Raw genomic sequence first — 12,651 nt, forward strand, 5'->3', positions numbered from 1 at the left:
GTCCTTCTAGGGCAAAATTCCTAAAGTAAGTTAGCCCATGTATACTCTCAGACAGTTCCAATTACCATCTAAAAAATATGGTAATCGAGCCAGTTAACTCTGGTTTCCAGATGCTAACACACACACATACCTATCGTTGTCCCTCCAGGTGATAATACTTATCGTACGAAAGTATCACAGTGTGAAGTGAATGATTTTGAGTATCACTGGTTTTTGCAGTTGTTATATCAAAGGTTTAAAAATTAAGGTAACATTAATTTTCCCATCTCATTTCAACCTTGCAAAAACCCTTCCTTTGGCAATAACATATATCTTCTGTAATTTTATGGGTAAACCTCTTTTTCCACACTTATATGCGTGATACTTATCTTGGGTCAGAAGTTAGAGGTGCACTCTGGACACACACACTGATTCTCTGCCTCAGAAAGAGAGGGGTAGAGATGATGACTTCGTAGTTCCACGAAGTGGAACCAAAGGGCGCGTTGCTAGAGGTACATTTCTAGACTGTCATGACACTTGACAATCGGAAGTTGTCATGCCACCATGACATTTGACGACGGAATTTGTCTTCTGCCAGAGAGCGTGTTACTAGTAGATGTCATCTGACATCATAGTTACATGAAGTGACACCAGAGAATGCGTTAGTATGAAGATCACACAGATAGCTCGTGATGTAGAGGGTAATGTAGCTCAACATGTCATTAACTTTATAGTAAAAATCAAAATCTTAATATTAATATTTTACATAATTTGCATAATATTGTTTTTAGAATTATCACAATTACAGTTCTGTTCTATAATTAAGGCATTAAATCTGCTATGCTAATGTTATCAACTTTATAATTTTCACTTATATATTTAATAACATAAATCTTACAAAGACAGTTACTAAGGATAATGTTTTTATAGGCAGATGAAGCTACTAAGAATGATGTTATATAGGTCTTAGTATGATCGATTAATTAATAATTTTTTACCTTATTTACAATGCATAGTTCTTACAACTATGTGTCTTGAAAAGGACAGATTTGTTGGGATAACATCTCTATATATACCATGCAATACTTTTTCATACATTCTTACGGCTTCATTAGTTTCGCTTTATGGATTAGGTATATTCTTATGCTATTCCTCTTCCCATATAACTATGATTTTTATTGTGTATAACACTAAGTGAGTTCTTGACAAAAGTTTTAATTTTACATATTACATATGTTTTACAAAGACTGACAGTGCTTCAATGAGCAAATGTTGGTATTATTGCAAGGTCTTACGAAGGATAGTGTTACTTTAGGCAGACGGTGTACTAAGGGCAGTGTTACTATAGTTCTGTAGTATTTTAACACATCTGCTGTTTCACGTTTATAAGTAAAACCAGTATTTCAACGAGACAACTATTATAACACTGTTACATGTGTCAGTTTGTATTATACATAGTATCTTAATTTATCTGTTATTTAAACGAGGCAAATCTTATAACCAATAATTTACCTTACATACTTTTACGAATATTAATACCTTTATCTATAAAACACTTCACTAATTCATTTGCTCTATAGGTTTTGCTCCTATGTTTAACTTACATGACATACGTTTTGCATTTTTGATGTTTTATACGTAAAAAACTTATCGTTAATTCATTTCTATAATTAATATATTGTATAACAATATACATCCTGAAAAGGATGCTTATTCAAATCTCATGTTTAGCTTTATAAGTTAACATGCGTACTTGTTCCACTAAAGTTTAAAACCTCTGTGTAAATAACTATGTTTAATAATTACTACTGTAGAAATATTATTCTTACTATTCCCTAGAAAATATTTCACAAATCTTAATTCTTGATGGATTAGAGCTTTAGGTATAATGCTGAATGATTTCTACTAAAACATATCAGTATGGTACAGATATAAACGAACTTTCATCTGCAATAGATGTTGAGAAATAAATGTCTGTCTGAGGACACAATACAAGGTCTGATTCATAGTCACGTGTTCCCCTATTGATATAGAATCAATAACAAATAAATGTCTGGAATTATAAAGTTGTGTAACACATACACACACATTTTATATATGTGTTTATATATATATATTACTACTTCGTAATTATATGTACGAGACTAAACTCATGACACTTTCAAATGTATATTTAAATATTTGTTGACAGATCAAAAACTCTATTGACATATGTTTTAAAATTTTCAAAACCAGTTTATGTACACTACAACAATTAAACGTATTAGTTCACCAGTATAAAATTTCATACAGGAATGAACTTAATTTATAAGCGATATTGTGCAATTCTTATATATCAACCATACTTTACAATAAAAACAATTTATATACACTACTCAGTTATAAAAGGACATATATCATCCGAACTTTGCATCCTTCGTTACTTAGAAACGTATCTATGCATAGTACTCCTTTAAATACATTATTTTTCTTATAATTCATGAAAGTTAGTTTGCTTATTTTAGATATTGACTTTTTAAAGTATAATTTTGTTATTTTTTTTAATATTAACAAGCTTTTGATTCCATGTTATGATAAATAATTGTTAATTGATCTTTCAGAGTAAGAAAACATAATTTTTCATAACTTTTCGAAACAGAAAGATATTTTGAAACAAAGTTACGTTAACTTGTATTATCTTTTGAATTAAAACTTATAAAAAATCATCATTTACAAATCAGCCTTGCTATATATCATATAAAATCTAGTATTTAAGTTAGAACTTTTACATGATTTGCAATTTTCAACATATCATCAAAGGTCAGTCTTGAGTTTACCAACAGTGTTATGCAGTATACAGGAAGCAGTCAAATCTTGGTCACTCATCCATACATAAACTGCAGTCAAATCAGACTACAGCCACTTTGGATTCAAACTTTATGCAATTACGGTATCTTATAGTTCTAGTAGCAATAATTACTGATAACTCATCTGCTATAAATATTATTTTATGTTTTTGAATATACTTCATAAACCTTATGTGAAACAAGTAGTGCAACTGATCTATATCAAGATACAGTACTTATAATTGTAGACACGCATTTCTTTCTAATTCATTAAGCTCATTACAGCTGATGGACTGTGAGAAATATCCCACATAAATATGCCATGGTCAATGCTTTGAAAATGGGGAATTGGCAGAGCATTGTAGGAAGATCACAAGTACACTCAAACTTGATGTTCACATCTATATAAGTTGAGTCTTGTTTCTATTATTTCTCATTGGAGTTTGAGATAGATAACCATCTGTAGCAACCTTTTTATGTGTTTAGTGTCAGGTCCAACAGGGAGGGATAAATCAGAGATTGTGAGCTTAGTTATCTACCCTATTCCTGAAAACATCATGTGGTTTTATGGTGAATTTCAACCCCTATATATGAACTTAATGCAAAATATTCCTAACATTCAATATGTTGAAGAACTGCTTGGAAAATATCGTGATTATTTAGTCTGTTAAACCAAATATTTTCATTATTGATGATCTTATGAGAAAAAGTGAAGAAAATAAAAGAGGGTATCAACTTCTTACACATAGAAATCACCATCTCAGTTTATCAGTGTTATACACAGCATATTTCGTCAGGGTAGAGAAATATGTGATATTAGTTTAAATTATCAATGTATTATATTATTCAAGAATGTCAGAGGCAAATCTCAGTTGAACATTTTAGTGACACAAGTGTTTCCAGCCCGTGTCAAGTACTTTGAAGAAGCTTATCAAGGTGCAATAAGACAACTTTATGGTTACTTATTCATCGATTTGAAACTGCAAACGCCAGAGCAATTGTGCCTCAGAACAATACTTTTTCTGAATGTATACACATTTATTATCATGACTGTGGCTGTGGTAGAACTAAAAGGACTTTATCTGAAGGACAGACCATATGGAAATGAAGGACTAGCATTTAAATGTTTAGTCACTAGATACAGAGGTGCTTTTTTTGTTTAAACAACCCTTTTCAAGTGAATATTGTTCAGATACAGATCATCATTAGTGTGAGTGGGTGACACTGTACAATCATTACATCCCTTGGAATACTGGAAACATCGACTATCCCTACCTGTGGAGTGTTGCTAGCTTGATCAGAGAGAACTTTGCCACCATTTGTACAAAGGGAAGAAAGAAAGCTAAGATATTGAGAAGTTTGCTTAAAATTCTTTCTTATAATCTGGAATTATTTGGATGCCCCAGGGTTAATCAATTTTCAAAATTGACTGTATATTGTCCATTTCATATTAACAATAATCAACAATAATTATCAATTTACTTCAAAAAAATAAATCTAATATCTAAATGGATATATAAATAAACATTTTTTATATGTGGTATTCAAAATCTCTTTTCATTTATTTATCATAATACTTAGAGTTAAACAACATCATGAGTTACTCCACACATTACCTAAAGCAACACATAAACAGATTTAAGGATTAATTTCTGTAGCTAAAATGACTTTATTGCATGTATTTTCGAATGCACTTTAAATGTTTTAAAAGGTAACATTTTCATTACAAACATGCAAACGCAAAACTTAGATCATACAAGTAATTACTGAGAGAAAGCATTAGTTAAACAGAAAAGAAACTTACTACTGTAGAAAGGGGGTTTCTACCATTACTCATAGCACCGATACTTTCATTATTTGGCAGTTTGGGAAGATGAGCTATTGTTAAGCTGTTGGAATCTTTTTCAAATATGGAACAAACAAATAATTCTTGTTCGTGAAGAACTGGTACACTCACCTTATCAACCCAAAGTTAATAAAATGGCCAGTTCATTAAATATTAAACTCTATAACGATATGAATCGTGTCATACAAAATGATACATTATCCATTGATGATAAAGCACATATGATAAACCAGCTCTAACATCATCATCATCAGACCTTTTATTAACAAGCCATGGAACTCGTTAAAATTTAAATGGAATTGCCAACTCATGAAAATTTAGAAATTGTCGACAGTATTACTCAGAAATATAAAAAGAAATATATGGTCTAATAGGGATCTAACGTGGAATGATCGATAAGAATTAGCAATTAGTGTAAGATCCATCCCAAAATAGGCTAATCGACCTAATTAATGACTTACTATGAAAGCAAAATAATTTTAACCCTAGAGGATTCAAAGAATTTGTATAACGATTATCAGATATGAATATTCCACAATAATTTGTTAGAAATCTAGACAGATGGTTGTATATGAAACATGATATATGTGTTAAAAGATCCAAATTTACTGTATCTCAATGGGCTCAATTTTAATAAATTAGTATTTTATTGTTCATTCATTTGTCTGTTGAGTATCATCATGGACTATTGTCAGCCTTTTAAACTTAATAATAGTTTAAGCCATCTAAGAACTAAAACCGCCTGTTGTAAAAGTGAAATTACTATTACTGTTAGAGACAAAGGTAATGGTAAGATATAAAGTAAATAGTATAGTCGGATAAAAGAATGTCTAATAAAACACTTCAATCTACCTATTATAACCCTACATATCCTGCTAGCTAGAGCAGAGTACAGCCTTTATTCAGATCTATGAAAGCATTAGGTAAGTCTGTCATTCTAAAACAGGTTAAAGACTGGTTAAGTCATCAGGATACATACATTATACACAAAACAGTAAGATATAGATTTTCGAGGAACCGAGTAATCGTTTCAGGATTCAATAAACAATGGCAAGCTGATTTGGTGGATCACTCTAACCCAAGACAATATAACAATCAATTTAAGTATTTGCTGATATGTATCGATGCATTTTCTAGATATGCATGGGTTATTCTGCTCAAGGATAAGAAAGATGTGATACTCATCAAAGCTTTCAAACAGGTTTTAAGACAGGGTCGAAAAGCCTGTAAACTTCAAACTGACACTAGCACATAATTTACGTTTTGTCTGTTTCAATGTTATCTCAAGAAACAAGATATTCATTTCTTTACAACACATAACATAACAAAAACGTCTATAGTAGAAATATTTAATCACCCTCTTACAACTAGAATGTGGCGCTATTTTACTCATCGTGGAATTATAAAAGATATCACTATTTTGAGAAATTTAGTCAGTGCCTATAATCAATCCTATAAATGCAGCATTAAAATGAGACCAATGAGAATAATTAGTCTGTGGTGTGGAAAACACTTTATAAACCACCCACCAAAGCAAAATTTAAATTCAAAGTGAGCAATGAAGTACATATTAGTAAAGTGAAGCATCAAGTTAAGAAAGACTATATGCTTGGATGAAAAGACGAAATATTTACGATTTACGATAGAATAGAGAGAAAGCCACCAGTGTCTAAACTGCAAGGTTATCTTGGAGAAAAAATATATAGAACATTTTACGAATCTGAACCACAACGTGTTATCAATTCCCCCAATAAACTCTATGCTGTGGAAGAAATATTACATGAACAACGAAGGGGTAAAAACAAACAATAGTTCGTAAAATGGAAAAGGTATCTTGATGAATTGAATAGCTGTACCCTCAAATGGATCTGAATCGCCTACCATCATAAAACATTCATAACTCTGTCACTCGTTATTCAGCATGGATCACTGTGTGTGATGTTACCAAGTAACAGTTCTATGAAGTATTTTGCTAGCAATACTCTGACAAACTATGTCACTCGTCTTCCAAGATCTATCAACCTTGAGGTTCATGGGAAGTGGCCTTGGCTGAATTACAGTATCCACATAGTTGGCATAACATGCCTGATGGCATAGGATGGTTACCAAACTTTTCCGGCCCTTATTCTGCTATCATAATCAATTATATTAGACCAGGTCATTACAAAGATAATGAGGATTTAATCAAAGTCTTAAACCAAGTAGAAGAATCACTTCCTAAACCTGACAATAAACTTATATTTACTTAGAATTCGTTCACCTCAAAAGTAAGTATGAACGTTAATGATGAAGCCTCTATAACACTTGATCCAATACTACCAGTGTTACTTGGATTTGATAATAATCACATGATAACAGAGCCCACCATAACTCCATATACTGTTAACATGCATGGCAGATTTTATTCACTCTATGTTTACTCAGATATTGTAGAACCTGGTATTGTTGGTGATGTGTATATATTACTAATACGGATTGTTCAAGTTAAAGATCAGGGTGGAGACATGATCACTGAGACATTTATCAATCCTCATTTCAAACTATTGAGATTGATATAAAGGACGATATAGGTCGACCTATCTCATCTAAACAAGAAAGAGTCATAATTCTTCATCCTTCTAATCTATCACACCATGAGAGTACCCTAATATCATAAACCAGCTGTCTATGACGCCTATTACGATTAATGAGTGAGAAATGGTTTACCTTATTACGTTGGTAACCAATGGCAACGGGGTCAGGGATTAGGACATGTTTTGAGTAACTTGTTTCGTTCAGCTATGTCATTTATGAAAAAAAATGAGCATTAACCTTAGGAAAACAAGCTGTTCAATCAGACACAAATTTAGCATCAGATGTCATACAGGAAAATATTTTGTTGATGTTCGAAAATAACGAGAAATACAAGGAGCTCAGAATCTGGGTCGAGGTGTCAAACAGATTACCCTACCTAATAAAAAGAAGAAGCATAGAGGTTCCATGTTCAAAAATAGCTAAAACCAAGAGTTGAACAACACTGAGTACAGACTTTTTTAACATGTAATCATGACTCTTCTACCACATGAAAAGTCCTGTCAGTGCATAATGTCTGAGGTAAACTTATTTTCTCTCCCTCCCACGCAAACCCTGACTGAGGAAAGTAAGTAGACTGAATATTATCCTCTATCTTCAGTGACCGACAGAGGACCCACCGAATTGTCTATATCAGGTTTGGGAGATGAATATTTAGATTCAGCACAATCATATCTTTATGTAAAGGCAAAGATTGTCAAACTAGATGGGACCAACATAAAAAAGGATAAATATAACTATTTTCTATTCTACATTTTTTATTTTCACAAGGGGGTGTACACTCGAATTACAAGCTCATTTCTTTATCTCACATCCTTTACGTGTATAAGGTCAACATTAAAAACTTTACTGAGTCTGAAGGGAAAAGCTAAGGTAGATAAAAGACATGGTGGCTAGAACTCGACTTTAATGATATCGACACACAGATACACGTGGTAATCAAACAGAGGACATGATCAGCCTTTTGAAGTTAGCCAATGTTCTTGCCCAATGGTGTAAGTTTAAAATTCCAGCTCTTACAAAGTAAAGTGTGAAGGTGTGTTTTCCAGTTACCAACTGCCTGACTGCCTCCGCATGACCTCAACATAAACAAAAAGTCATCAAGAAGAACGGTCGAAAATCGACTTACAACAAAAATGTACTTCAAGGACCATATACGTCTGTATGTGGAAAATATTGTATATACTATGCTCGTTATCATTGTCGAAATGTTTCAAAGTGAAAACTGTTATCTAAACCTGGATCCTACAAAGATATTAATGATATATTTGTTCGCGATTTTGTAGCAAAAGTTGTCATGTAAATACATCCTTTTAATAGATATTTATTTTTTATGTACATCAGATTGCAAAATATTTATTATGCAAAATTAATAGTGTCAAAATGAAATAATTTGTCAAGTACCCTTATATTGTTATACTAAACTAATATAAAATACAAAGAATAGTTGTATTTAATTAGTTATAGATGTTGATGACACATTAAAACACCCTATGATTACCTTATCATCCTTTTGAACTATTAGCCTAAACGAACACCATCCTCCTATAGAATATTAGCAACACTTTCCACCAATAGAAACACCATCCACCTTTATAAGACGTACGTCATATATACATATATAAGCAAAAACTATATAAAAAAGTTGATAAGATTAAAATAGCAAATTTAATGTTTTACTTATAAAGCAATTGGGAAAAGAAGCTTTTCATTACTGATAATTGTAAACACAACGTTATGTAAATTAGATAAAATATTAATTTTCAGATTTTGATTAGTACTATAAAGTTGATGATATGTTTATCTACATCACCCTATCGTAGTTTCCTCACAAACTATCTGCGCGCTCATCATATCAACGTGCTCTGTGGTGCCACTCCATGGCTTAGCAACATGATCTTTCTGGAGTAACACTCGAACTATAATGTCACGTGACATCTTCTAGCAATGCGCCCTCTGGTCTCTACCCTCTCTCGCTGGGGTCTATAGAACTGACATCATATCGAATAAATAACTTTGCTCTCTGTATTCAATAATGTGTTAATTAGAGAAATGTGTTTCATGAATATATTTTCACAATGCACTTACGTTGACGAAGATATATAGGAGAACAATATCTCACATTTTACAATGTACTCTCTCTGAAAATCTGATTCCTACATATAGAATTACGTCTGACTGGAACCTCTACTCTCACATTACTTAATACGTGTATAACAAGCATTTCCTAGTGTCTACTTGCATACAGATAAGAAGGCATTATTCATCATATATCTGCCATTACTCTTTGTTTGTAACTCCATATTAAGATGTTAAATAGTTTGGTTACCTTTTTTATATAATATTACACAAAAACCATATTTAAATGAAATGGCATACAATCAGCATTTCCTTTTAGTAAGGGACGTATGTAAAGATGTAGAGCCCTCGGAACAGTAAGAATACGACGTCTTTCAGATTTAACCTCTATTTCCAAGCCTTAAATTTGGAAGAACAAAATTAAATAAAATACAAATCTTCAATGACCCACATCTAAAACTATTATTTTTCGTTGAAAAAACATAGATAAAATAGATTACTGCAACATATCACCTTTTTATCCTCTATAAAGGTCACGGACTTGTATAAACAGTATGAAAAAAATCTAAAATTTGCTATTAAGTAGCAATAAAATTTTCCACTCATCCATTTACGTTTATTTTTATATTATAAAACTAAGCCTTCAGTTTGATGAGAAAACTTGAACATCAATGTACAGAGTGTATTCTAATTATGCTACTCATGTGCTATTTATAAAAGGTAACATTGACATACTCGCGCCATAACAGGTATGATGCAACTGACTTAATGCATAAAAATAAAAATGAATATAACAGACGTTTACAGTTACATTATCTTTTGTATCTGGACGACATTTTCCATCATTTGCTACGAAATATATTAATGTTTTAGTGGATAATTTTTGTGGAAAACAATTATACTAAAATGTCTTATCACGGAAAGCCTAAAACACCTATATCAAAATAAGCTATTCTAATTTATTACTAATTTTGCCAACTTTATGTAACTGAGAAGTTACTACATTATTTTTGAACAAAATAGTGAAATAAGTGAAATCCATAATTTTGAAGAAAAAAAATTGACGTTTATTGCAATATATAATAAACAAATATATTTAGTAAATCTAGAACCAACATTGGGTCAGCGGTAAGTTTCTGAACTTAAAATGCTTACATTTATAGTTCGTTTTCCCATAGTTGACAAAAAGTAGATAAAAATAATAAAAAAATAAGATTTAACATCAGAAATGGTTCGATTGAAAAACATATTGGCTGAAGATTTTCTCCACACTTTTATTTTGGGGGGGGAGGGGGGTTCCTTCACCTAATATAAATATTCCTTCATTTTTTGTTAAAATGTGATAATTAATTTATTTCTTGCACGTTACAAAATGTCTAATAAACTAGAAAGATTTCTTGCTAAGCTAAACTTTTGAATTAAAAGGCTGAATCCTATAATGGTTTTTCCACATCATGATTTATTAAAGATTTTTTTTTCAATATTTAATAAAAGGTATTGTAATACATTACTCAGAGTTAAAAGGATAGAGAAATTTTAAATAAAATTATGAACAATTGTTTGAAAGATAATTTAAATAAAGGTTACGCCTGTTTTTGGACGAACCACTTTCTTTTATATCTAGCGTATGTATTTTAAATAAAATCCGTGAGTAACTTACTCCATTCAATGGGCTTTAATAATAAAATGATTTGTTAATATTTCTTGGAATTTGGAGGAAACACTAATATTCGTCCTTTATCTGTTAGTAATAACATTATTCTCTCAGCTTACCTTTATACATATATTAGAAACAAGCCAGTCTTACTTACGGTTATGAGATGCCCACTGTATACTCGCTCTCTCAGGTTTCCTATATATAGCCACAGTATCCAGAGATGAGTGAGGTACGTCATGTATGTCATCCGAGAAAGTGGAATGAATCCTTTCCACGACAAAAAAGCGTTTATGACACCTAGGGGATGAAAAGGGAACTATTTGTTCCTTTTTCTTATACGTAGAAAGTAATGGAATGCTGTCATAACCAGAGAATAATATAAGCTTATACATATTTTCATGTTTTGAAACTTATTGTCTTAAATATTTAATTGCGCATTTGAATATTATCTACAATAAAAGAATATTATGATCTGTGTTCATAATATTATTCAAGAAATTGTTGAAGAAAAGCGTATGCTTTACCTGTGCAAGCTGAGTCTTATTTAATTGCATAAATATATTTTGATGACTTACCCCAGAAAAATCACATAATTTAATTGTACATATCTATATCTTACTTATAAATCTCCAACATAAATTTTGTTTTAACTCTGCCTTGCATAATTTGCATGATGAACATTTGTTATCTGCCCTCTACAGAAAATCGATATGAAATTTAAAGACATTAACACATGAATTTATGTTTTGATTATTTTAGCTATCGTTGTAATGTGCCGCCAAAGGTGGAAGCCATATTTTTTTGTTTGCATTTGTCCCTTGGTGTATCAGGGGTAAAGTAACGGGCTTACAACTCTTAAATCCGGGGTTAGATTCATCGCTTAATGTGCGAATTTTTCTGCTTATATATGGTGTCGGAAGAAAATATCCACATACAATAGTAAGTCTATGGAACATTTGTCAAAATAAATGTATAAGACTAACCTCTTTCTGCTTTGTAAAAACAGACTTATCCAAGCTTTTATTTCATAAGCTGAAAATCCTTGTGATACAAGAAAGTATCTGATTATTCTGATACAGAGATAAATGTATGTGCTCCAACTAAAATTGTGGAATCTTCTTTGCCATGATTGTGAATATTTTGTGTCTCAGCAAAAATATGTTACTAAGCATCTTCATATATTGCATTCTGTATTTATCTTTCAACTTAGAGCATGATCACGAATAAGAGGAAATTGTAATCTGGCACATACTGGGTCACCACAACAGCCATTGCTACCATGATTTTTACCACTATAAAGATCACTGGTGAGGGATTCTACAACATGATATTTTGGAATGCCAGGATTGATAACAATTGAGACACCTAAGATGATTTCAATATATGATCATCCATAACTATTCATATATCTCACCTTGATATATGCAGGAGGATGGGGTGAAATTAAGAATAAGTACAAATTCGATAACGAGGAACCCACTTTGAGACTAATAATGGCTGGAGACGGCTTGAATGGGTAATGAAGAAAAACTTTAATATAAGTTTAACATAACAGCAAATGTACAACGTTTCGGCAAGGTTTTGTCATCATCAGATACAAGTAATTTACACTGACACGGATATATATATATACAGTATTGAACAAAGAAGTCACATTACCGGAACTGTTGTAGAAACTTAAAGAGGTATCTAGG

At 31.6% G+C, this 12,651-nt stretch overlaps 1 protein-coding gene across 1 annotated transcript in view; it reads right to left on the bottom strand.

Moving 5' to 3' along the window:
• The window catches only part of LOC106469699 (nose resistant to fluoxetine protein 6-like), a 74,145-nt gene that overhangs the window by 4,591 nt on the left and 56,903 nt on the right, over positions 1-12,651 (bottom strand). The window contains exon 8 of the mRNA XM_022398276.1: positions 11,112-11,254. Within this exon, the coding sequence (XP_022253984.1) occupies positions 11,112-11,254 (143 nt within the window). The remainder of the gene's footprint in view (positions 1-11,111; positions 11,255-12,651) is intronic.

The sequence above is a fragment of the Limulus polyphemus genome, unplaced genomic scaffold (assembly GCF_000517525.1).
Source record: "Limulus polyphemus unplaced genomic scaffold, Limulus_polyphemus-2.1.2 Scaffold3620, whole genome shotgun sequence".
Classification (NCBI taxonomy): domain Eukaryota; kingdom Metazoa; phylum Arthropoda; class Merostomata; order Xiphosura; family Limulidae; genus Limulus; species Limulus polyphemus.